Below are 24,530 nucleotides of genomic sequence, written 5' to 3'. Positions count from 1 at the left end.
AAGATGGTATTAAACATTGCAGGCTAACAATGTTGGACTGCTTGATGATATTGAAATACATCAGTAAAAAAGAAGATATACAGAGTTTAGTTTCAGGAACATATCCCTTTTTACATATGAAATAAATACATAAAAGAATAGGAATTGACATGTGAATGGGAATGGAAGTGCACAGGAACAGGGAGGAGTGTGTCTGCTCGTTCTTTTGAGTTATATCAGCGCTTTCCTCCAAAAAGACCCTCGTGATAATCAAACCCTATTGAAGTCTTGATGGGGGATTATCCTCTGGTAATTGAGACATCCTGCTGAAGTGTGCTGTAGACCGCTGGAGCTTTTGTTCCAAACGTCCCCCCAGCACAACAAACAACACAACAACAACAACCTCAATGTGAAATAATACAGACATACAAAAAGCACATGCACGTAAGAAAGAGCACAAACATGTCTCACTGTTCTACGGTTTATTGTAGTGGTATTATTCATACGAAGCTTTGTGCTTTCTGAGCAGAGGCCTCGTGTGTATTAAATACTTACATTTATATAAATATATATATTTTAAACATGTTTTTATATGTTTAAACAACCTATCCTATGCCGTTATTGCTTTTCTTTTATTACACATTGTTCCTTAACAACAAAGTTTGCTTCTCGTGCAGCTCGTAGTGGTCCTCGAGGCAAATATGAACAATTATTACAAAAGTCGTATATCTGAAAAAATATTCTTCAGTGAATGGAAGACTTCAGGCCCCCCTGGTTCTCAGGCAGCACCGCTGACACCTGCACGTCAGGATGATATACAAGCACAATTTAAATTAAACCTAAAATGACATTTTATTTGGGTATAAATTGCAATATTTATTCGTAACACTGGCAGTTATGTGGTCTAAACTAGGGCTAGGGTTCCATAGCATTGAGTCATTGACTATGCAGCTGCAATGTTAATCAAATAAGTCAACTTTTGATATATTGAAAAAGAAAAGAAAGCGATATAATCTTCCTTCTTCTTGACCCAAATATTGGTTTTCTGTTAATAAATGAATTTCTATATCAGATGTCTTAGGCAGACATTTCAATTATGATTAAATGATTAATAAAAAAACCTCACCTTTTACTCCAAGGAGTCCGTGTTCACAGAATGACGCAGAGACTCCTTCAACTGAAAAACATGACAGGAGTTTACAAAATAATATAAAAGTATCAAAGACTGTACTTGTTATAAACTACAATGAACCTTGACACGTCATCCTCTCTGTACTCGTTTCCCTTCATATTAACGTGATGTCTTACTCTCTGCAGGAAGCCCATCATGTCCAGGCCCTCACAGAGGCACTTTGATCCAGGGGGGGACTGTCTGAGGGTCTCCTCCGCTGCGGGGGGGGTCCCGAGCCGCATGCAGCACTGAGTGGCTACCGTCCTGCCGGAGGTGGGGGGTCCCGCTCCAGGTAGGACGCTGAGCTGAGAGCAGAGCAGAGACTGCTCGTCCAACAGTCTGTGCATCTTCTGATCAGAAAGGAATACCACTTTGCTTATACTACTTAAAATATATCAAATATCTATTTATAAACACGTGCTGAGAGTAGGTGCGCATAACTGCTGTGCATCTGTCGAGAAACATGGCGTATAGTACAGAAGAGCATGCTTCTGTAGGGTGACTTTAATTCTCTACCGGCCTGTTCCTTTAAGAAGAAACAGCGCACTTCCCCTTTAAGATGTCTTTGTTGGTAATTGTCCTGCTTTTATATTATTCAGTTACAAAAAGGAGGTTGTTAGCTTTTTAATAAACTAACAATATTATATGTTGTGTTTTCAAAAGGCCTCTTCAGAGGGCACATTTGATTCATGTATTTTGTCAAAGCAACAACTGATCAGCTCTAATCGGGACTGATTGATGATTAAAGTGGCCACAATTCCAGAGCTCCTCCCTGATTGGCTACAGGCAGCAGGTGCCACGGGATACAAGGTTTTGGAAGACAGGAAGCTGGTTGTCCTGTGGGTTTCTGTGAGTGTGTTGGTGTGAAAGAGGGTCTCACCATTTCCAAGCTGTCATCGTAGTGATGGGCGAGTTCATTCAGCTGCAGCTCCAGCTCCTCCGCCTCCCGCCGCACCGCCCGCCTCAGCTCCTCTATGTCCTGAACCTTCACCCTACACACACACACACACACACACACACACACACACACACACACACACACACACACACACACACACACACACACACACACACACACACACACACACACACACACACACACACACACACACACACACACACACACACACACACACACACACACACACACACACACACACACACACACACACACACACACACACACACACACACACACACACACGTATACATCACTTCAGGGGACATTACATTTTACATTGACTTACATGCATTTCCTGGAGACTTATCCTAACCTTAACCATAACCAACACATGCCTAACCCTTAACCTAACCCTTACCCTTAACCTAACCAAGTCTTCACCCTAAAATTAATGATTCCCCTTATGAGGACCTCCAATTTGTCCCCATAAGGGAGGCGAGTTGACCCACAAGTGACTGTAAACAGATGTAGGTCCCCACAAGTATAGTAATGCTAGGCCACACCAGGGGCGGAGCTTCAGGGGGGGCTGTAGGGGCAGGGCTCCCCGGGCCCGGGACCCAATGGGGGCCCGTCGCCGAGGCAGCAGGCTCCGCCCCCGAGATATTCGCCGGCGGGCCCTGCTGCCTCGCGCCACTGAGTGCACTGACGTTCGTGGTCATATTAGGTATAAAGCATTGTAGCCTATAATATGAGTTGAACTTGTGCTGCTATTTTCACACTCACATTTAACATTAAAACATGAACAATTGCAAGTGAATCCCTTCTATTGTCTCCAAATGTATTTTTGGGTAAAATCGTCATCAACAGCCGTCCATCAACATCATACGTAAATGAACGTCAACGTCATCATCAATCACTTGTCATTCAACAGAGCACTGCCTAAGCATGAGCAGCTATAAACACAAAAGTGGAGCTACAAAACGCAAAGAAAAAGATAAAAAGGAGGACCAAAAGGCCAAATTGTCCAAGCTAGATGGATACTTTTTTCGCCCTACTCCTCCTCCTGCGGGAGATGAACCTGAAGTTGTTGCCACTGCCAGCGGTGTTTCATTCCCGAGCCCCAGCCCGCCAACAACGTTAGCGGGGGTTAGCCAGATGAACAGGTAGGCTACAATCACGGACACACACTGTCAACAAGAAAGTGTGAGTTTGTGGCAAATGTTGATATCATATGGTTGTTGTTACTTGCTTCGTGTAGCTCGGCCGCCTAGCTTATTTCCTTTTCTGTCTCTCGGCTGTAGTGATAATAGGGACGACAAAGCAGCTGCTAGCTCCTCGCCAGGCCTGACGCTTGACCAGCCGCACCCCTCCCCCTCCGGCTCCTTACCTGCTGCGCCGCAAGGTGAAGAAGTACTGGACACTGGGAATGAAAGCAGCAACAGGTCTCCTCCTCACGCTACGCCTACGGGTGAAACTCAGACCACGGATCATGATGTGTGCTATTCCCCAAAATTGGACTGCTGCTACTGTGAGCCTTGCTGGCTTGTTGCCAACCGAAACGCACCGTTCTACAACAATGCATGGGTAAACGGAATAAAAGACTGGAAACATCTTTCTACAAAAATTGAGAGGCATGAATCCACTCAAATACACCTTGGTGCATGCATAGTATATGAGCAGTGGAAAACCAACGGCACAATAGACGCTGACATGGAGAGGAATGTGCGTAATGCTGCCCAATTTTGGAGACAGGTCATGGAGCGCATTGTTAATGTAACTCTCACTCTAGCTTCAAGCAACTTGGCATTCAGGGGCCATCGAGAGGTTCTAGGTCAGGGAAAAGCTGGCAACTTTTTGTCAATAATAGAATTATTGGCTCGCTACGACCCTGTTTTGAAAGAGCTAATCAACCGACCAGAAGGGTCAGTGAAATACCTCAGTCACCAGATTCAAGATGAGATTATTTACATATTATCTCAACGTGTGAAAGCTGACATCATTGATGAAATAAACGAAGCCCCATTTTATTCCGTCATCATGGACACAACGCAAGATGTGTCAAAGATAGACCAGTTGAGTCAGGTTTACCGTTACATAACTGTTGTTAAGAACGACATGGATATTGCAACAGATGTACAGATCAATGAAGTCTTTTTGGGTTTTGAAGTGACTGAAGGTTCATCAGCTTCAGAGCTTGAAAACAAAATCCTTGGTTCTATAGAGAAAAACGGATTAGATCCGTCTAAATGTCGCGGACAGGGCTATGATGGGGCGGCTAATATGAGTGGTGTGTATTCAGGCGTGCAAGCAAGAATAGCGGAGAAGGAGCCCCTTGCTCACTATGTTCATTGCGCTGCTCATAATCTCAACCTAGCACTCAACGACTCTGTTAAAAATGTCCCTGGAGTGAAGCAGTTCTATGACACTGTAGAGACGCTCTACAACTTTTTTGGTCACAGTATCAAACGATGGGCATTGCTCAGTGAGTTAATGACGCCAGAGAGCAGAACTATCACATTAAAACGCTTACGTCCCACTCGCTGGTCATCTCGCCATGATGCGCTTGTTGCGTTAAGGCACAGATATGGAGACATTATAAAAGCCCTCGTCAAAATATCCCTTACCAGTGACAAAAAGGATGAGCGCAATGAAGCAAGTGCACTCAAGAATGCCATAAGCACATTTCGATTTCTATTTTTGGTCAACATGCAGACCAAGATTTTGGAAAGCATAAATTGTGCTTCACAGTTACTGCAAGCAAAAGACGCGGATATTCTCAAAGCATCTACTCTACTGCAAAATGCCATCAGTGTTTTGGTGGAGTATAGGGGACAATTTGATGAGGCGAAGTCCGCCACTCTTGCCCTGGCTACTAAATGGGGAAGTCAAACACAGTTTGAAACAACCAGGGCCAGGAAAGTTAAGAGACACTTTGATGAACTTTCTGAAGACAGCCGCCTCACTGACGCAGAGAGCAACTTTCGGGTGACCGTTTTCAATGCATGTCTCGATATAATCATCCAGCAACTGTCCCAAAGATTCACCAGCTTAAATGCAACTGTGAACATGTTTGAGGCAATTCACCCCAACACACTACTGCAAGCAAAGGATGAGGATTTACACCAAGCTGCCCAGCGGTTTAGAGAGCACTACAGTCGGGACATCGCCGCCAGCTTCCCTGGCCAGCTGCTTTCTTTCAGAACCTGTTTCAGGGACCAAATACCCAAACTAAAATCTGTCGCGGATCTGGTAAAAATGCTCATTGTTTACAACCCAGCAGTAACATCTACATTCAGTGAGGTTTGCACAGCCTTCATCTTATTTCTGACTCTTCCTGTCACCGTGGCAACCGCCGAGCGCTCTTTCTCCAAATTAAAATTCATCAAAAACTATTTGAGGAGCACGATGAGACAGGAGAGACTGAGTGGACTGGCCTTGCTGTCCATCGAAAGTGACCGAGCCAAGAAATTGGACATACAGCGGATTGTGGACGAGTTCGCGGAGCGCAAGGCTCGCCGAGTACCCTTCGAGTAGTGCATGGTGAGTACACTTCAAATGTAATTTGTACAGTAGCCTACTTGTACGTGAATGTATGGGCCGCCGTGCCAATTTTACACTGCTCTGCTCTCATGGTGGCTGCTGGCTGTCCATGGTGAATGGTGTGTCAGAAATGTAGTCATTTTATTAGGCTATGTTTTCGTTGTCCTTGTTGGACTTTATGTCATGTTATATCATTATTATCTCTGATATATATGTGTATATATATATATATATATATATATATATATATATATATATATATTTCGTTTCTATACCCTTTGTAGAAACGAAATCTTAAATATTACACCTTTCTTTAGTTACTTTTCTTTCAAACATTGTTTTAAATTGTAATCTTACTGACGGAGCGACTTTTTACGCACGAGCGTCAGATTACCACCCCGGACTCCTGATATTTTTGTCAAGCTTTATTGGGTTTAAAGGGCCCGGTCATGTGGCCCGCCCCCCGGCCCGGGTCTGATATGTGCCGCCAGTGGGCCACACACACACACACACACACACACACACACACACACACACACACACACACACACACACACACACACACACACACACACACACACACACACACACACACACACACACACACACACACACACACACACACACACACACACACACACCTTGTCGGCACGCTGATAAAAGATTTCATGTTGAATGGCACGTCATATCAAAAAGGTTGCCGGCCCCTGCTCTACTAACTAACTGAAGCCACATACTGTGACCTTAATGTTGACACAGTGGAAATGTCAGGGTGCAGACGGGGTGTTCGTGTACCGGTCCTGGTCGGAGAGAGCACTGTAAACGGCAGCCTGGTCCTCGGAGAGCTGCTCCTCCATGTTGCTGAGCACGGAGCGAAACTGCTGCAGACACAGCATCATCTCCTCCAACTCACCCAGAGAGTACTGTCAGCATAACAAGAACATGTGATCAATGGAAAATCAAGAATGATAGATAATAGTTGCATTTACACACCGTTAGCTCAACAACACACGATAAAAACATGTAAGGCCTAGAAGCAGGATTAGAAGGAAGGAAGATTTCAGCTTTTGTGTATCACCTCATGTACCGGCGACACACACACACACACACACACACACACACACACACCTCGTCAACATCTCCACATGCAAATGAGGCATTGATATGTTAATAAGGTCCTGGCTATGAATGGGCCTCCATCTCAAGAACTATGGTAACACAACAACAAATATACTATTTATATCAAAGTGGAAACGTCGTGACTCATTGGAAGACGGACAGCTCACTGCTCAAACAGTTTAACTGACCGAGGACACGGAAAGCTAACTTTTCGGAGGAGAAAAAGTACGATGAGAAATGATGGTGATACTCACAGGAATATTCCCCCGTTGCTCTCCGTGCCCGCAGGCACACTGCTGGTCGCAGGAGGAGCAGCATGCGATGGTCTCAGTGTGAGGACTCTCCCAAAGCTTGTCCTCATATTCCCCTCCATTCCTGTCCACCTCCACCTCCACCTCCTCCTCCTCCTCATCGGTCCACAGCCCTTTATCCACAGACACCGACATAGGATTTCTAGCCATCCCAGGGAGATAGTCATGTGACTCCCATTCTTTAGGCACATATGGAGACGAGGAGAAGTTCGGTGTAGGGTTTGGTATCATTCCAGTGGATACGGTCACTTCACACGGGGCAGAACGAAGCCCCCCGTGTGATAACTCCTGGGTGAGGGTGTGTCGTTGGATGTGCAGGTCTGTCCATGATTGGACAGCGCGGAAAGGACTGGAGGTGTCCAAAGGGAGGACACTAGGGAGAGGGGAGCGTTTGGAGTGAGTCGTGAAGGGAACATCCGTCCGGTGGACAATATGAGAGGAAGGAGATGAGGACATCTGGACAGAGACGGAGCGACTTGGCGGCTTCAGGTTTGAAGGTGCGACGGGGGATGCTAATGGTCGCGTCAAAGAGGAGGGTGAATCTGAGGAGGAAGTGGCATTCGTCTGGTTCGCGGCCATTGTTGTTGAGGATGTCCCAGATGAAATCATGTCTCTGCCTGGGGATGAAAAAGCTGCATTTGTATTCCCAGGAGATTGGTCAGGGGTTTCAAAGCTGCCTGCTTCAGGAGTCGGATTGGAAAGCTGCATCGGTTCCGCCCAATAGACCCGCCCTTCATTATCAAGCCGCTCAAGAAACGCCTCCGCATCGTCACTTTCACTTCCAGAGCCGTCCACTGAGGTTTGAAACACCAGGTCCAAGCTCTGGACCTTTATCAGACCCTTTGGTTCCACTTCAGGTCTGCTGTGCGCCTCTGGCACATCATCAGGTGAAACTGAAGTGAGTGATTCTCCGTCTGATCCCCTTTGACTCTCTTCCGGTTTGCTTCCAGCTGAAAGCTCCTCTTGCAAACCACAGGACTGGAGCTGCGGATCTATTTCTGTTTGGTTACATACTTCCTCACTGACTAATCTTGAGCTTGCAGACAGGCCTGCAGAGCTGTAAACCTCTGGAGTCTGCACAGTGTCAGCGCCCTCCTCCCCTCCCGGCCCCCCCGTCCGATGGGTGTCCTCAAAGCCGAACGGGAGGTGATTCCTCTGGAAGACATGTTGGACAGGAGGGGCTGGATGTAAGTTGTCATCATGACTTGCTTTGAGCTGTTGGGAGTGCTCTGAAAGGCCTGGAATCCTTTCAACAGCTCGATCTACCTCGTCATCCTGGCATTGTGGTGAGAATTGACAAACTGGACTGGAAGGTTTAGGAGAAGGCGATGTGGGACAAACGTCCTCAGACTCAGAGGACAGGACAGGAGCTGAGGGATTGATGGTGTCCTCTTCCTTTAGTGGATAAGAGAGGCTTATTTCGTCTGAGGAAAGGGACTTTACTTGAAATTCAGGAGAGGGTGGACAACTACGATCAGGAGTTGAAAAGGGATGTGAGGATGGTGAGGAATCGGAGAGGGAATTCCCACGTGAAGCCAACTCAGCCCGTTTTGGCTCTCTGTTCCCAGAGGAGGAGTCGGACTGCGTGGCCATCGGCGCAGAAAACAAACAAGCCACATTTGGAGAGGGAGATGAGGCAGGAGGAGGAGGAGGGTCACTCAGGCACGCTGTGCTCTCAGAGTCATGGGATGGACCAGAGAGGTGGGGGTGTGGAGCATCCTGGTCCTCAGTTTTAATCCCCTCTGAATCTGGAGTTAAAGAGGCAGGCAGCGAAGCAGACTGATCCTGATCACGTGGGGTCTGTAAACTCTGCAGGTTGGACTCCAGGAGACGCGATAAAACGGGAGATGGGGAATGGGGGGAAACTAACGAAGGCTCTGGGGAAAGGAGAGACTTGTCCGCACCAGAAGAGGTTGGACATGACGAGAGTGGCAGAGACGAAGTGGTATGAGGGGAAGTTGGAGAGGTGGAGTCTGGATTCTCACTGCTCTGGCTGTCGGTGCTTCCTCCCAGCAGGCCTGACAAAGCCTGCGACCAAACACACATGACAGACAGTCAAACAACCGGAGACATGCGGTACATCACATTAAAGCACATTGTCAGAGTGAGTGATTTTAAAAGGGTACAGCAGAATAGCATTGCATTTTATTGTGAGATGAGTGCGGTATTAGGAGACCTTGAGGAGATCTTGTCGCGGTGCTGCCTGCTGACTGAGGGGGGGGATGATGGGCTCCTCTAAAAACCCACTGCTGTCTGACTGGCAGCTGGTGGACCGCATGAAACTCCGCGCTGCTCACACACGGGGGAGGAAAGGGAAAGCAATCAGAAAGAGGGACAGCGTGTTATATTCACAACTTAAAGCGGTCCTATTATACAAATGTTCAGGTGTATATCAGCATGTAGTGTCTCTACTTTAAAGAGTCCTCTCCTGCTGATGTTCAGGTGTATATCAGCATGTAGTGTCTCTACTTTAAAGAGTCCTCTCCTGCTGATGTTCAGGTGTATATCAGTATGTAGTGTCTCTACTTTAAAGAGTCCTCTCCTGCTGATGTTCAGGTGTATATCAGCATGTTGTGTCTCTACTTTAAAGAGTCCTCTCCTGCTGATGTTCAGGTGTATATCAGTATGTAGTGTCTCTACTTTAAAGAGTCCTCTCCTGCTGATGTTCAGGTGTATATCCGTATGTTGTGTCTCTACTTTAAAGAGTCCTCTCCTGCTGATGTTCAGGTGTATATCAGTATTTAGTGTCTCTATTTTAAAGAGTCCTCTCCTGCTGATGTTCAGGTGTATATCAGTATGTAGTGTCTCTACTTTAAAGAGTCCTCTCCTGCTGATGTTCAGGTGTATATCAGCATGTAGTGTCTCTACTTTAAAGAGTCCTCTCCTGTTGATGTTCAGGTGTATATCAGTATGTAGTGTCTCTACTTTAAAGAGTCCTCTCCTGCTGATGTTCAGGTGTATATCAGTATGTAGTGTGTCTACTTTAAAGAGTCCTCTCCTGCTGATGTTCAGGTGTATATCAGTATGTAGTGTGTCTACTTTAAAGAGTCCTCTCCTGCTGATGTTCAGGTGTATATCAGTATGTAGTGTCTCTACTTTAAAGAGTCCTCTCCTGCTGATGTTCAGGTGTATATCAGTATGTAGTGTCTCTACTTTAAAGAGTCCTCTCCTGCTGATGTTCAGGTGTATATCAGTATGTAGTGTCTCTACTTTAAAGAGTCCTCTCCTGCTGATGTTCAGGTGTATATCAGTATGTAGTGTCTCTACTTTAAAGAGTCCTCTCCTGCTGATGTTCAGGTGTATATCAGTATGTAGTGTCTCTACATGTCTCCATGCTTTAATGTTCAAAAAGCTCTGTATTGTTCTCATACTGCCTGTGCTGCAGCACCTCTTTTCACCCTCTGTCTGAAACCAGAGCCCAGTCTGCTCTGATTGGTTAGCTGGCCGGCTCTGTTCTGATTGGTCAACCGCTTAGAGATGTCCCGCCCCTTAGCCAATCACGTACAATGTGTTGGAGCGCGAGTGTTACATAGAGGTCACTATGCTTTGGCCTGACAGAAAACCATGCAGTCTAAGCAGCAATGATGCTCATATGGAAATGACCAAAGCCTCTAAAGCCTTTGCATTTTTTTGCATCATGCGAGATTGTCCAATGATGCTGAAACTGTATGCCGGTGATTTACATATTTATGTTCCCGTTGAGAGTTCTATCATGTAAAACAAACACTCTTCTAAGTGGAATAAGCGGTCTGTGCTATAAAAGTGTCCTTCAGGTGTGATAAAGTTGTGTTAAGGAACTACTTTGCCTGTGTTCCAGAAGTGGTAATGTAGAGAAAGCGAGCTAGCAAGCAAGAGATAGAGACTTGTGAATACCTTCTTAAATAATGAGGTTTAGAGACCCACCTAAATGTTCTGCTCCTCCTGTGCAGCTCCCTGTCACACTACTTTCATCAAAACTGTAGATCTGGAATGATATATATAAAAAAGGACAATATTAACAACAACAGAAATGTGTGTGGGAGTACGAGTTATTAAATGCACATTGCAATCCCATTGGATCAGCTCTGCTGCAAATCATATATTAGTTAAGATATAACGTTTAGTTTACAGAAATGTGTTAATACATTCAACACTGTCGATATTAAGGGTACGAGTTAGTGACTTTGTTCTACTTGATTGCATTTTATTAGGAGGTGCTACTCATATTTGACCAATCTCATTTCAATCATATCTCCTAGTAACCGCATTAACATACAACTAACATGTTTAATATTGAGTTAAAAACACAAAGATACTGATTTTTCCTACCATCAGCATTTACATCATGCTTTGAAGGTTGAAGGTAAATAAATAAAAAGAGATGGATTGAGATATCGTTTTTAAATAGGGTAAATATGAGCTTTTGTAAGTCAATCAAAATGTATCATTGTGAAAGAAAAAATCGGGGTAGTCAGAAAATAAGAAACTTCACATCCAACAGGCAAACCTCCAAACGACCTGCGAGTGTTGAAATTGATACACTTTGAGATCTGTGGCAGTTGCAGTTCAACTTGCCTCTTCCATTTCAAATGATTCCCTGGCCGGTCCTGTGCTCCTCTTCCTCAGTAAAACTTTGGCTGGGGGTCTGGGTTGACCTTCTGTCAGGGGCCCGTGTCTGAGGGCTCCCCCCTGGACTGTGAAAGCAGCCATATTAGGGTCCGGACCGGGTCCCTGTTCCTCCGCCAGAGGACTCAGAAACACGGTCTCCAGGAGTCCAGGTTTGGCTCTTTTTAAGGCAGATTTCTTGTCTCCAAGGCTGGATGGAGGTTGCATAGCTTCAGGTGGATCGGCAGCCGGTGGGGTTAGGTCCTGAGACTTCTGGTTGTGGATTTGGCTGAGTGACTTCTTTGATGCTCGCCTGAACAGCATGCCCACGTGCCGCCTCTTCTCCCGGGACTCAGGAGTCAGAGCTTTCCCCAGGGGGGCTCTGAGGGGGGAGGAAGGCCCCACCAGGGAGGAGAACGCTGTGGTCACCTGCTGGAGAACCTCGAGCTGTCTGAAGCGATCTGGAGGGAGGAGACAGGGAAATCTTGTTATCACTTGTTAGGAATGATTCTTCACATTCATGTACCGGTGGTCATGGTGCTGAAATCCAGACTTACTGCTGACGTCTGGGTTCTCCAGGTCCAGCCGGTTCTGCTGGGCCTCCAGAAACACCTGCAGGTTTATCCCTTTGGCCTGAGACTGGTAGTTGATGAATCGAGCCGGGATGCGTCCGGAGAGGCCAGGCTCGTCGCAGCCAAAGCCCATCTCGAGCAGAACCTCCTCCGGGTCGTCGTTCCACAGGTTCAGGATGTCCATCACACTGACCACAGGGAGAAGGCGCCATGGTCAGGACAGAATGTGTGTCAGAAATCAGGATGTAAGGTAAATGCATGACTCGCCCCCCCGCTAGCATCTCGCCCTGAGAAATCCATGCAGTATAACCAGCGATGATCCTGATATGGAAATAACCAAAGCCTCTAATGACTCCTTTTTTTGCATCATGCCAGATTGTCCAATGATGCTGAAACTGAATGCAACTGATTTACATATGCTATTCCTATCATTTGAAAAAAATGGTCATCAAAGCTGTGTGTGTGTGTGTGTGTGTGTGTGTGTGTGTGTGTGTGTGTGTGTGTGTGTGTGTGTGTGTGTGTGTGTGTGTGTGTGTGTGTGTGTGTGTGTGTGTGTGTGTGTGTGTGTGTGTGTGTGTGTGTGTGTGTGTGTGTGTGTGTGTGTGTGTGTGTGTGTGTCCTAGCATTACTATACTTGTGGGGACCTACATCTGTTTACAGTCATGTGTGGGGACTCGCCTCCCTTATGGGGACAAATTGGAGGTCCTCATAAGGGGAATCATTCATTTTAGGGTGAAGACTTGGTTAGGTTAAGGTTAGGATAAGTCTCCAGGAAATGCATGTAAGTCAATGTAAAATGTAATGTCCCCTGAAGTGGTGTGTGTGTGTGTGTGTGTGTGTGTGTGTGTGTGTGTGTGTGTGTGTGTGTGTGTGTGTGTGTGTGTGTGTGTGTGTGTGTGTGTGTGTGTGTGTGTGTGTGTGTGTGTGTGTGTGTGTGTGTGTGTGTGTGTGTGTGTGTGTGTGTGTGTGTGTGTGTGTGTGTGTGTGTGTGTGTGTGTGTGTCCAACCTGAGTGCTCCGGAGTGTGCTGAGATTGTTGAGTTGATGCTGTTCCACCGGCTGAGGAAAGGACTTGACCGGCTCCTCCTGAGGAAGTACGAAACAAAGAAAGGTTTCAGACCATATTTCAAATTGTAAAATATGAATTAGCTCTTCATACAAATGTAACATTTATATATACTGTATACCCTGTCGAGGGAACACAGAATTCATCTCTTGTTGTGTAATGATTGATCAATCAAACTATCGACCAGCTGAAATGTAATATTTGTGTTATTACTTACTTTCAGATTTAAGAACTACTGAGAGACGAATTCATTGTTGGTTTTGCACTTTGCGTGAGATTTGTCTATAATTATAGCATATACAGAAGTCGTTGTTCAATTCGTTAATGGCTTCTCATTACGACCACTCGTTGTCATTGGACGCTGGAATCATTCATAAAGTCAAACTGTAAGATTATTATAATCCGCTTGTTTTACTATAACTGTGTCACCTGTAACAAAACCCCGCTTATATCAGACACAAGGTAAACACAAGTAGTAGCTTAACTTCTGGTCTTGATAATCACTGGCCTGATAAATGATAGCTAATAATAGGAAAGTTCAACATAAAAGTCAGCCTGCCACCAAGCAGCTGTGTGTACTCACATTGTGCTGCAGGTCTGTGTCGATCATAACCCCGTGTGGCATGTTTTGCTTGCTCTTTTATACTTCTGCCCTCTTCCAGCTGATTCATATTTTCTGCTCAGCTGTCGGGCATTGTAATAACTTTCCTCGGATGCTATCGCTCTCTATGCAAACCTGTGCGGGCAGTGCAGCTTATTTGCCTGGTAAATATGACTTGTAGGTATCCGTCTGACTTTCTGTTCAGCTCCAGAAGCTGCAGTCACGGCCTGAACCAACAACTGTCAGTCAAAGAGTTCAAATCAAACAAAGAGCATTTATTTATTCTAAAAGGTTATGTAATCAGATAGGTAATAAAATCAGCTCTTCCTCGAAACAAAGCGCATATCTTTAAGCCATTACAGGAACAGCTATCGAAGTGTTCTCCCTGTTTGCACAAGGTTATCAGGTGTGTCCGAATAATGGTGCAGATTATATGTAATGCTTTTATGAAGCGCCCCGTCTGCTTTAAGTGAAGTTATGTAAAGTGTGTATCTTCATAATGTGATTAATATGTAGACATACAGTAGAAACGTAAACTTTAAAACGTATCGATAACATTGAAAGCATTTTACAATAGTCAAAGTAAAAACTTAACCAAAAATGAGATGTAACTACAATTTAGCTTTAGCCTTTTACGCAAAACACTCAACTGGACATGGCCCTATAAGCAAAACTTGTATTAACCTTTTTATTGTGTTATGAAGGAATGTTATATATAGAGTGATAGAGCTGGGCTTTGTAGGAAGTGTCGCAGATAGCTTTCAGTGGTATTTAGAAGAGGGAACAGCTGGGGAATGTGCTTACATTTACTCCGCTGCTGCGTCTGTAAAGCCGTTGTGTCCTTAGGCAAGACACTTCAACTGAATACTGTGGGTATTGTCCACAGTCCATGACCATTGCATGTATGATATGTGTAATGTGTATTAGTAAAGCACTTTGAGCATCTGGAAAAGCGCTATAATAAATGTAAGGAATTTTTATTAATTAATTATTACATGAGCTAATGCTGCAGCGCTGGTCACTTAGAAAGTTATTTTGTTCGAATATAAATCAACCAAGAAGCTCTGTGTTTTAGCATCTTTTCACCAACAATAAAGAAGTAAATATAGATTACATTTCAAACAGTGTTAGCATGGATTCCAGCAGTGCGCAGTGTGATCGAGATCAGCCTCCCTCTGCACGCACTTTTGACAGGAGATGAGAACAACATGAAGAAGAAGAAGAAGAAGAAGAAGAGAGGGGTCCTTACCACAGAAACTCCTGGACCGTCCTCGCCCCCCGGCTACCATATAGAGACGCTGCAGGAGAGAGAAGTCATGTCATCCGGACAGACGGGGCACATGAGGCCGGACATGACAGAGAGGGAACATCAGTAAAAGCAAGAAGGCAGCCTCCTTGATTCTCAGCTGGTTGAGAGTCAGCACATCCTGTCCAGGTCTAAGTCAGGGCTCCTTGAGCTATATTAGGAAAGTGTTTCACTCTCTTCTTCCCCCCCCCCCCCCCTCCCTCTTTTCCTCCACTGGGTGTTTGGGTTTTGGCAGTTGCCTCCGCCTCTCTATCCCAGAATCCATTTGACACTGGCATGGTGTCAAGAACCAAGTAGTCTGTCTCTTTTTGCAGTGTCGTACCTTTTGTTTTAATGCACACATCATCGTGTCCGAAAACTACTCTGACTGACAACCTGCCGGACTTTCAGTGAGGGATGTGACATAAAACAAGGATGCAGTCCTCAGAAAAAAGCTGGTTTAAATTGTGTGCTTTGACGTTTCTTAAGTGCAGACACAGATGCAAAGGTACTTCTAGTGTTAATAAGTTGAATTGAAATACGTGTATCGTCTCCAGCTCATTTCTTGCATCTGCTACAACACACCACGCATGCAAAAGCATCGGCAACTATCTCAAAAGTGATTGATATTTGTTTTATGTAAGGCAAGGCAAGTTTATTCATATAGCACTCTTCAGCACGCGACAATTCAAAGTGCTTGCTTGAGTACTTTTTAGGAATAAATACAGTAAAAACACATATAATGGCATTTTACAACCGGCATTAAAAAGCAAAGATAATAAAATAAACACAACGGGTATACAATACATACCGTAGTGCGAATATGAGCAGCTCAATTAAAAGCAGCGGCAAAGAGATACAATATGTCTCGATGTAAAAATAGTACGAGTTTCTGCAGACGTGCATGGTTTGGGTAGTTTGGTCCAGATTGTCGGGGCGTAATAGCTAAACGCTGCCTCTCCATGTAATGTTTTTAATCTCGTAGCCGGCAGCTTCATATTTTAAGAGGATAATGAACCATACTACTTCTCAAATTAAGTTCGTGTGCCCTGCCCTTAAATGTCCAATATACCGTTCAGGAAAAATATCCAATCCATTTAAAGGTGTGGACCCGTGTGTACCCACAGAACCATCCTCAGTGTAAATACACAGGAGATTCTGGCTATCCTCTGTGTGTGTTGGTGTTGGATCCACACATAAATAAATCTTTGACTTGCTTTCCTAAACGGCTGAGTGTGTGTGCCTATAAAGATTCCCTGCTGAAGATGTCACCTTACAAGTCCAGAGCGGGAGGCTGTTTACCTTCTAGCCCCAAGGCCAGGTCATCGTCACTGCTGGCGCTCCTCTTCAGAGGCTCTGCCGGAGAGAGAGGACACAGAGGACATGAGAAACAGGACATATGACGGAAGAAACACTTCTGTTGTGGTTCAGCAGGCTCGACAAATGAGGAGAATAATCCCTCTGCTTAGGACTGGAAATATCTTGTTAGTTGCTATGCATTGACATAAACAATAGTCTTAAAGACGGCGTTTTTGTTCAAATATTAGTGTCACCTATTTATGACCTCTGTAGTCAAGGGATCATGAAAGACTACAATTCCCACGGCACCAGCCTTTAAGAGACACGGATACGGGTGGAAGAAGCTGCAGAGTTTTTAACCGTTAACTTATATTAAAGAACGACGATGTTAGTTTGTTTCTCATTTCACCTGAGTTTTGACTTGTAGAGCGCTATTTTCTTTGTTAATTAACCAAGAGTCACATCACATCATCAGAAGCCAAACAAAGCATCACAACTGAAACCAATGCATAAAAAAAACCTTTAGAAATCTCATCTGTTTAAAAGTCTGCTTGAACAAAACAAAGGAAGGAATCCTCGACATAAAGCAAATATTTATCAGAAAGGGTCGAGAGAGAAAAATGTTTGGGTCCCAGTTTTCTGCTTTTCAGAAAAAAAGCACTATATTTATGCTCTTAGCAGTTTCTGTTGGAGCCTCTACTGCCACCGTGTGGTTAGTGTGTGGCTTTGAGTGAAACCACTTTGACTAATGATCAAATAACTGCTGATCTGATTAAATTAAAGGTCCCATGTCATGCTTTTCCAGTTATTACCCGTCCCCTTGTGTGTTATGAAGGTTTTTATGCATGTAAACGGTCTGCAGTCAAAACCCCTCAAAGTACACCCTGTAGCGAGTAGAACTCTAACACAGAGAAGACCTGTCTGTGCTGCCCCAGAACGCCTCGTTGGACATTTCTCCTTTTCCATTGTTTGCTTCCTGGTTCTCTGAGGTGCGAACACCCAGATCAACAACAAATGACCGGATTGACCCAAATGGACCAATCGGCGGAGCCCCTCACACACCAGGACCCCTTGGCTAACTAACAGGGAGTCCCATTGACTTGCATAGAGCTCCCTGAACGCTGGTAATAGACGAGTTGGGGTGGTGGAGGAACGCTCTCCGCAGACCCGTTCTCACAGCGTCATAAACCTTTTTCTTTCTCAATATCAAGCCACGCTTACTGTTTTTACTTCGGCTGTGAGTGTTTGTGTGTGCTCAGGATGAGTTTCGCTTGTTCTCGCTGTATCGCCGACCCGGAAACGTCCCGACCAATCAGAGCACACTGGGCTTACAGGGGGGGGGGGAGATCAGGAGATCCAACAAGCCGTTTAGGACAGAGTGAAGACACATACTATACAGAGATGCTGTTTGAGAAACCAATGTGAGTTTGGAAATTGCACAATTTAAATCTATTCTAGTAGACCTGAACAATGGAAATATGATCAGTAGAAATGGCCATGACATGGGATCTTTAACATCCCAATCCCAGAGCTATTGAGACCTCCAAGAGCCCCAATACAGTGGACAGAGTTCTCCTGAGTAACAACAGCAAGGCTGCGCTGCTTTTCTTGAAGATGACGGAGGGAGAGAGAGGGGGGGGGGGAGCAATTAGCCGTTCCCATGGTTTTCTCAACCACCATTTGCATGCTGTTTGAATGGGCTGGCCTCGGGGCCGGTGGGGAGGGAGTGTCGTTAGGTAATCCACACTGTGTACATTCATTCAAGTGAGGCCTTTGATTTCACAAACACAGAATTGTCATTATTAAGAACATTTTAAATGGACTATTATGGAAAGGAGAAGTGTAAGACACTCCTTACCAAATAAAGTAACTGATAGGAGGGTATTAACACAATACCATTTTCAAAAGAGAATTAAAGATGTGATTAAAAAGGAGAACTCTTATCATTTCTAACACTCAAGCAGCAGGAACTTATCCTATTAACCAGTGTTATGCATCTGTTGCTGCACAGCTGCTGTATACCGCACGTCAGCTACTGTTCGTCTGCGTTGTCTCACACCCGCTAATGCCTCGTGTGACATTATAACACTTTCAGCCAGTCAGTCATCACTTAAAGATTAACCTCATCACACTGCACTCACTAAAACTACTACAGAAGTGATCCGAACCAAGCAAACATGTACTCACCATCATGTGCCGCTGAATCACACAGGGAAGAAGACGGTATAAAGTTGACACAGAATAAAGACGACAGACGCCTCCCTGTTGTGAAAGCAGAAAGGGATTTCCATTGGTCTTACCTGCCGCTTCCTGCAGTGGCTCATGCTTTGCATCTTCCCTGCAAACACAGGTCACGTTGTATTAGAAGGAGGGACAAGGTTTGAGAAAGCACGGGGTTGGAAGAAGCACTCGGATTACTCAAGTAAAGGTAGAAATACTATGGTCTTAAAACACTCCTTAAAATACAAGTAAAAGTCCTGAATTCAAAATGTTACCCCTCCTGTTGTCTTCGGGTCGAATCTGACTGATTTAGGCAAGGCAAGGCAAGTTTATTTATAGAGCACTTTTCAACGCAAGGCAATTCAAAGTGCTTTACAAAAAAAAAAAAAAAATGAAAGACATTAAGCATTAAAAAAGAAAAGCTTATCAAATAAACATTAAGAAAAAAATACATGGATAAAAGTTACAGTGCAGTTTAAGATATGAATAGTTCAAATAAAAGCAGCGACAAAAAGAAAAGTCTTCAGCCTGGATTTAAAAGTAGTCAGAGTTGCAGCGGACCTGCAGGTTTCTGGGAGTTTGTTCCAGATATTTGGAGCATAATAACTGAACGCTGCTTCTCCATGTTTAGTTCTGACTCTGGGGACAGAAAGCTGACCCGTCCCTGAAGACCTGAGAGATCTGGATGGTTCATAGTTTAGCAGGAGGTCAGTAATGTATTTTGGGCCTAAACCATTCAGTGCTTTATAAACCAGCAGCAGTATTTTGAAATCTATTCTTTGACACACAGGAAGCCAGTGTAAAGACTTCAGAGCTGGAGTGATGTGATCCACTTTCTTAGTGTCAGTGAGGACTCGAGCAGCGGCGTTCTGAATCAGCTGCAGCTTCCTAATAGATGTTTTAGTGAGACCTGTGAAGACACCATTACAGTAGTCCAGTCTACTGAAGATAAAGGCATGGACAAGTTTTTCCAAATCCTGCTGTGACATTAGTCTTTTAATCCTAGATATGTTCTTTAGGTGATAGCAGGCTGATTTAGTAATTGTTTTAATGTGACTGTTGAAACTCAGGTCAGAGTCCATGACTACACCTAGATTTCTGGCTAGATTTACTACTTTCATCAATCATAACTTTTTAGTTTTACATTCGATTGCATGAAGGCGTCATGATATCCTTCACAGTAGACATTTGAACATATACAATTGCTGATCACCACTTTCATTGAATTTTGGATGATTTAGTCAACTTTGTAACACCATGGTGTTCCCGGTCATAAAGAAAAGGAATTAGCACCCATCCGGACCAGATAAAACACACACACAAACACCCCCCACACACACACACACACACACACACACACACACACACACACACACACACACACACACACACACACGCACACACACACACACACACACACACACACACACACACACACACACACACACACACACACACACACACACACACACACACACACACACACACACTAGATGTGTTCCCCCCCCTCTTATGTTCCCAATCAGGGCCGGCCCTGACCAATTTGCTGCCCTAGGCAAGATTTTAGCTGGCCCCCCCCCCCCCCCACAACTGCAGACACTTACACTTACTATGACTCGCGCGTGCACGGTTGTGGTGTATATTGTGTAATATTGAAGTTGAAAGCATCAATCTGCTGCACTTTGAGAGCAACATTAGGACATCTATGGATACATCTCTCAACACCCATATGAAACAGAACTGTAAGTAGATTTTCTTTTTCTTTATGGATATTTTACAAATCACTCACCTTTCAAACTGTATTCTTGTTTATTAATAACAACTTTTTTGTACTGTCATATAGTATTTTATACCTGTTTTTCACCTATTCTCTTATTTGTTTATAACTATAATGATCATATAAAAGGTATGCCTTTACCTCACTGAGCTGAGTTTATCAGAGCCTCTGATGCGGCTTTCACACCAGCGCTTTTCAGTTTCTAGCTCCGAGCGGGAGCTTTTCTGGTTCAGCTCCGGTTTCCCTTTTCAGCTCCCGCTCTGTTCACACCGCCCACTGGCGCCCCAGAGCTGCCCTTGCTGCGTCATGACGTCACCGTTTACATCGCTGATTTGCAGCCATTACGGCAGCTCACAACAACAACAACAACTGCGTCGGGTCGATGATCGTGTTGCTTTTAATCACACGAAGCCAGAATACATTGAATAACGACTTCTCCAACCTTATACTTTTCTCCAGAGTGCCGTGGTTCATTGTTTATTAATGTGTTTCTGCAGCATTTACCGACCACTGCAGTATTGGCTGCTCTTCCACGGGAGTGTATTCTCCCGTTAGCTCCCGGTTAGCTCCCACTGCAGCGGCCGCTCTAAAGTATTCACTGTCCGACTCACACAAGCAGCTGATGCATATCCCCAGTTCCCCTTAGCCTAAGTGAATGTGTGTCAGTCTGAATTGACACTGTTTGGTATCACAACGCTGTTATGAAAGTTTCTCTGGTATAAAACGGGTGATGTTGGCATAGCAACCGAAGCTAAACTGACTACTTGCATCCGATAGCTGCAATAATACAAAACAACACGTCTGCCTCTCTCCACAATGATCGATAACAGCGAACTGATGGTCAAAGTAAGGTAGAGATAAACAGAATCACACGAAGCCTGGTTAGTGTTGCCTGACTTTATAAAGTGTGTTTATAGGCACTACTGCTTGTAGGCAGGCATAACAGTCGACCCATGGGAGGTGGGTTTAGTTTCCTGCACGCCTCGACGTAAGAGAGACGTAAGCGACGTCACCTCTTAGCTCCAAAGCTCTTGCCTCTGGACCGACAATTTTTTGGAGCTGGAAATGAAGCGGATTCCGGAGCTAAGAGCCGGCGCAGCTCCAGTGTGAACTGGAAAACCCGGCGCTTTTCAGGCTCTAGCTCCAGCTTTTTTGGGAGTTTGATTTATTTTAAATTAACACAAATATAATATTAAAACCTATAATTGCACACTAAAACCATTATTTCACATAAACCTCTGGTTTTTACTGGGGCTGGGGCAGTTCAACTTGATTTTGGGGGGGGGGGGGTGTGCCATAGTTTATGGGCGCTGTACGCAATATAGGCGTAGTTCTGTTAGTATAAGATAATAAGATGTACTTTGTTGATCCATAATCGGAAAATTGTGTTGTTGTGAAATAAAAAAAAAAAAATGTAATTTCTAACTTTTTTTTTTCTCCCCAATTTTCTGCGCCCCCTATGGGTTGATGCACCCTTAGCATTCGCCTATACTGCCTATGCCGAGGGCCGGCCCTGTTCCCAATCCCCTCATGTGAATCACACATGGCATACGCAAACACACAGAACTATTTGACACATTTCCTGCTCTTATGTGCCCCTCCCCCCACATGGATCACACCTGGCACACGCAATACATGTTCAGTGTCTGTTCTTTGTATATTTACTGCCGTTTTTCATGTATACCAGTAGTCTGATACAATATGTACTGTTTGAAAGGGTGTTAAATGACATTTGGTGGTGATTAATGGTTTTTGAGTTAATGTAATAGCAGTTCAAACAGGACCGGTCAAATTTGACCGCGAACACCAAAGTAAGGGGGGGGAACGAAGACAATAGGAGGGTTAAGTAAATATACAGAAGTATTATAAGCTAAATGTTTTCAAAGTAAAGTTGCTCACTATGAAGACTGGCTCTTTTCACAGTATTCAATTATCATCAAATATGATATAATCCTGTTTTTATCACCAACAAATAGAGCATTTTACTGTTGCAGTTTGACACTGTGGAGCCAATTGTATATACTTTTTAAAATACTGGTTTGTATTTCGATTGAATTACAGTACTCTTATATGATATTATGTCATATAGTCATATCACATGTAACTAGTAACTAGGAGTGGTAAATACATGTGGAAGAGTAAAAAGACTTGCCTCTAAAATGGTGTGGAGCAGAGGTATAAAGTAGCAAACAATTGAAATACTCAAGTGAAGTACACAGGTGTCAAAATGGCACTTAGGTTTGGTACTTGAGTTAATAAACGTTGTTACTTTCCACCACTTGAGATCACACACACATACGCACACGTTATGAGGGCAATACATTATGATAATTGTGTGATGTGTACTTTATAAACATATGGTTTGGCTCCTGGAATGTACCACCCAAATATGTATATATTTCAAATACAGCACATAGCAGAAACTGAAGAAGCAACCAATGGAGAAGCGTATTCCACAGTTCAGAAGAGATGATTCAATTGGAGAATGAACATTACTACAGCAGCCTATATTCCCATGTTAATACTCACTCTGTGGTGGTGAGCCATTTCCTGACACTGTCCTGGCTCGAATTTCCTGCGGTTGACATGATGCAACACATTATAATAATGCCGGTGAAGTAACCACTGATAGCAAACCCATAAAGAGCCAGAAGTAGGAAGTCTGCAGTGAGAGCGGCTACTGAACAACAATATCTCATCCCAGACTCTCTTGTTGTCCGTAGGGCTGCTCGATTCTGGCAAAAATCATAATCTCGATTATTTGGGTCAATAATTGTAATTGCAATTATTAAATGCGATTATTCATTGACTTTGAAAACATCCATTTATTGGAGAAACCAAATGTGAACAGTATATTTTTGATTACCCTGAATTTTAAGTATAATTCAACTTAAAAACCAAAAAAAAAAAAAGTAATAATTAAAAAAAAAAAAAATCGTTTTATTTCGATTACGTTGTTTTCGTAATCGTTGCAAGCCATAATCGTAATCGAGATTAAAATACGATTAATTGAGCAGCCCTAGTTGTACGGATAGCCTCAGAGCTGCTCAGGCAGTACATTGGTAAATAAGTAAAACAATTGAAAGTCTGTAAATAACTAGTTACTGATACAAGCAGTCTATAGTGGTCCTTTATGTGACATGGCTATGAGAGTGTTGTTAAAGTAGTGCATCAATTCAATATATGATTATTAACTGGAGCTCATTTTGGTCAATTTCTAGATCCTTGCCACAATTCTTTATTTAATGCTTTTATTAAAATCACTGGATTCCAAAGAACCATATATTTAATCAGCTAGAGCTTTTGATGTCTTACCCAATTTTATCTAAATTATCAATTTTCTATGTCTCTGTCTTAATTTTGGAATCCATCCCAGTATTATCCATATTGCACACTCAACACATTGTGTCACTGTGCAACAATAATAGAAAACCTGATGTTCACTGTTGTTAACTCAAACAAAGTTCAGAGTTTCATGGGTTCAATTAAAAAAAATATGTATAAAAGCACAATTTTGAAAATGATTAAAACTAACTTTAATTTATTTGTTGTAAATAAGGTTAAACCTGCGACCTGGTTTTGTTGGCTCACAAAGAATATTTGTATGGCGTCGTCCGTACCGTGATGGTCCTGGTCCTGGTCCGGGGTGAACTCAGGGAGGTCAATGTTGCTCCAGTGGACCCTGGAAGCAGCCAGGTTGCTCCTCTTGGCCAGAGCTCCTTCAGACGCCATGGAAGTATCAACAGCTCCTCAAATAATAAGCAGACGGTGCACAAAAACACACCAGAGAAGCGGTATATCTCCTGGTTTCACATAGTCCCGAGCAGCAGCAGCAGCAGCAGCAGCAGTGGAGCTGTTCCCAGCAGAGAGGAGGCTTCGTGGAGATGCAGAGCTGAACTCCCAGGCAGAGAAATGCCGCTCTCGTTCAGCTCCTGTCCCGCATGGTAAACATGCCGGAGCAAAGGAGGGACATGCAAATGACTTGGTCAGACTTCTCAGCCCTACAAGGAAATATTACATCCTGGCTGACTTGTTGAGGCCTTCCTGCTCCACTTTTATCTGCTTCTGCCTGCCTGTGGCCAGAGGAGGAAACAATACTCTTCACG

At 44.1% G+C, this 24,530-nt stretch overlaps 1 protein-coding gene across 4 annotated transcripts; it reads right to left on the bottom strand.

Annotated features, from left to right (window-relative positions):
* Positions 1-292: 292 nt before the first annotated feature.
* itprid1 (ITPR interacting domain containing 1) lies at positions 293-24,366 on the bottom strand. Of its 4 annotated transcripts, none has more exons than XM_034108260.1 (16): positions 24,045-24,366; positions 22,954-22,999; positions 18,728-18,765; positions 16,431-16,484; positions 15,093-15,141; positions 13,185-13,262; positions 12,163-12,365; positions 11,576-12,066; positions 10,925-10,985; positions 9,198-9,310; positions 6,965-9,049; positions 6,387-6,514; positions 2,031-2,142; positions 1,288-1,500; positions 1,106-1,156; positions 293-777 (listed from the first exon to the last, which is right to left on the bottom strand). In XM_034108260.1, the coding sequence occupies exons 1-15, from the start codon at positions 24,154-24,156 to the stop codon at positions 1,109-1,111; spliced, it is 3,831 nt and encodes a 1,276-aa protein (XP_033964151.1). In that variant the 5' UTR covers positions 24,157-24,366; the 3' UTR covers positions 293-777; positions 1,106-1,108. The 4 variants fall into 4 exon arrangements, with proteins under 4 accessions (XP_033964151.1, XP_033964152.1, XP_033964154.1 ...); XM_034108261.1 differs by having other exon boundaries at positions 1,288-1,497; XM_034108262.1 differs by lacking the exon at positions 293-777 and having other exon boundaries at positions 1,103-1,156; positions 1,288-1,489.
* Positions 24,367-24,530: the final 164 nt, after the last annotated feature.

The sequence above is a fragment of the Pseudochaenichthys georgianus genome, chromosome 20 (assembly GCF_902827115.2).
Source record: "Pseudochaenichthys georgianus chromosome 20, fPseGeo1.2, whole genome shotgun sequence".
Lineage (NCBI taxonomy): Eukaryota > Metazoa > Chordata > Actinopteri > Perciformes > Channichthyidae > Pseudochaenichthys > Pseudochaenichthys georgianus.
Note: the sequence above shows the minus strand (reverse complement) of the source record. Positions and strands in the feature narration are given on the sequence as shown.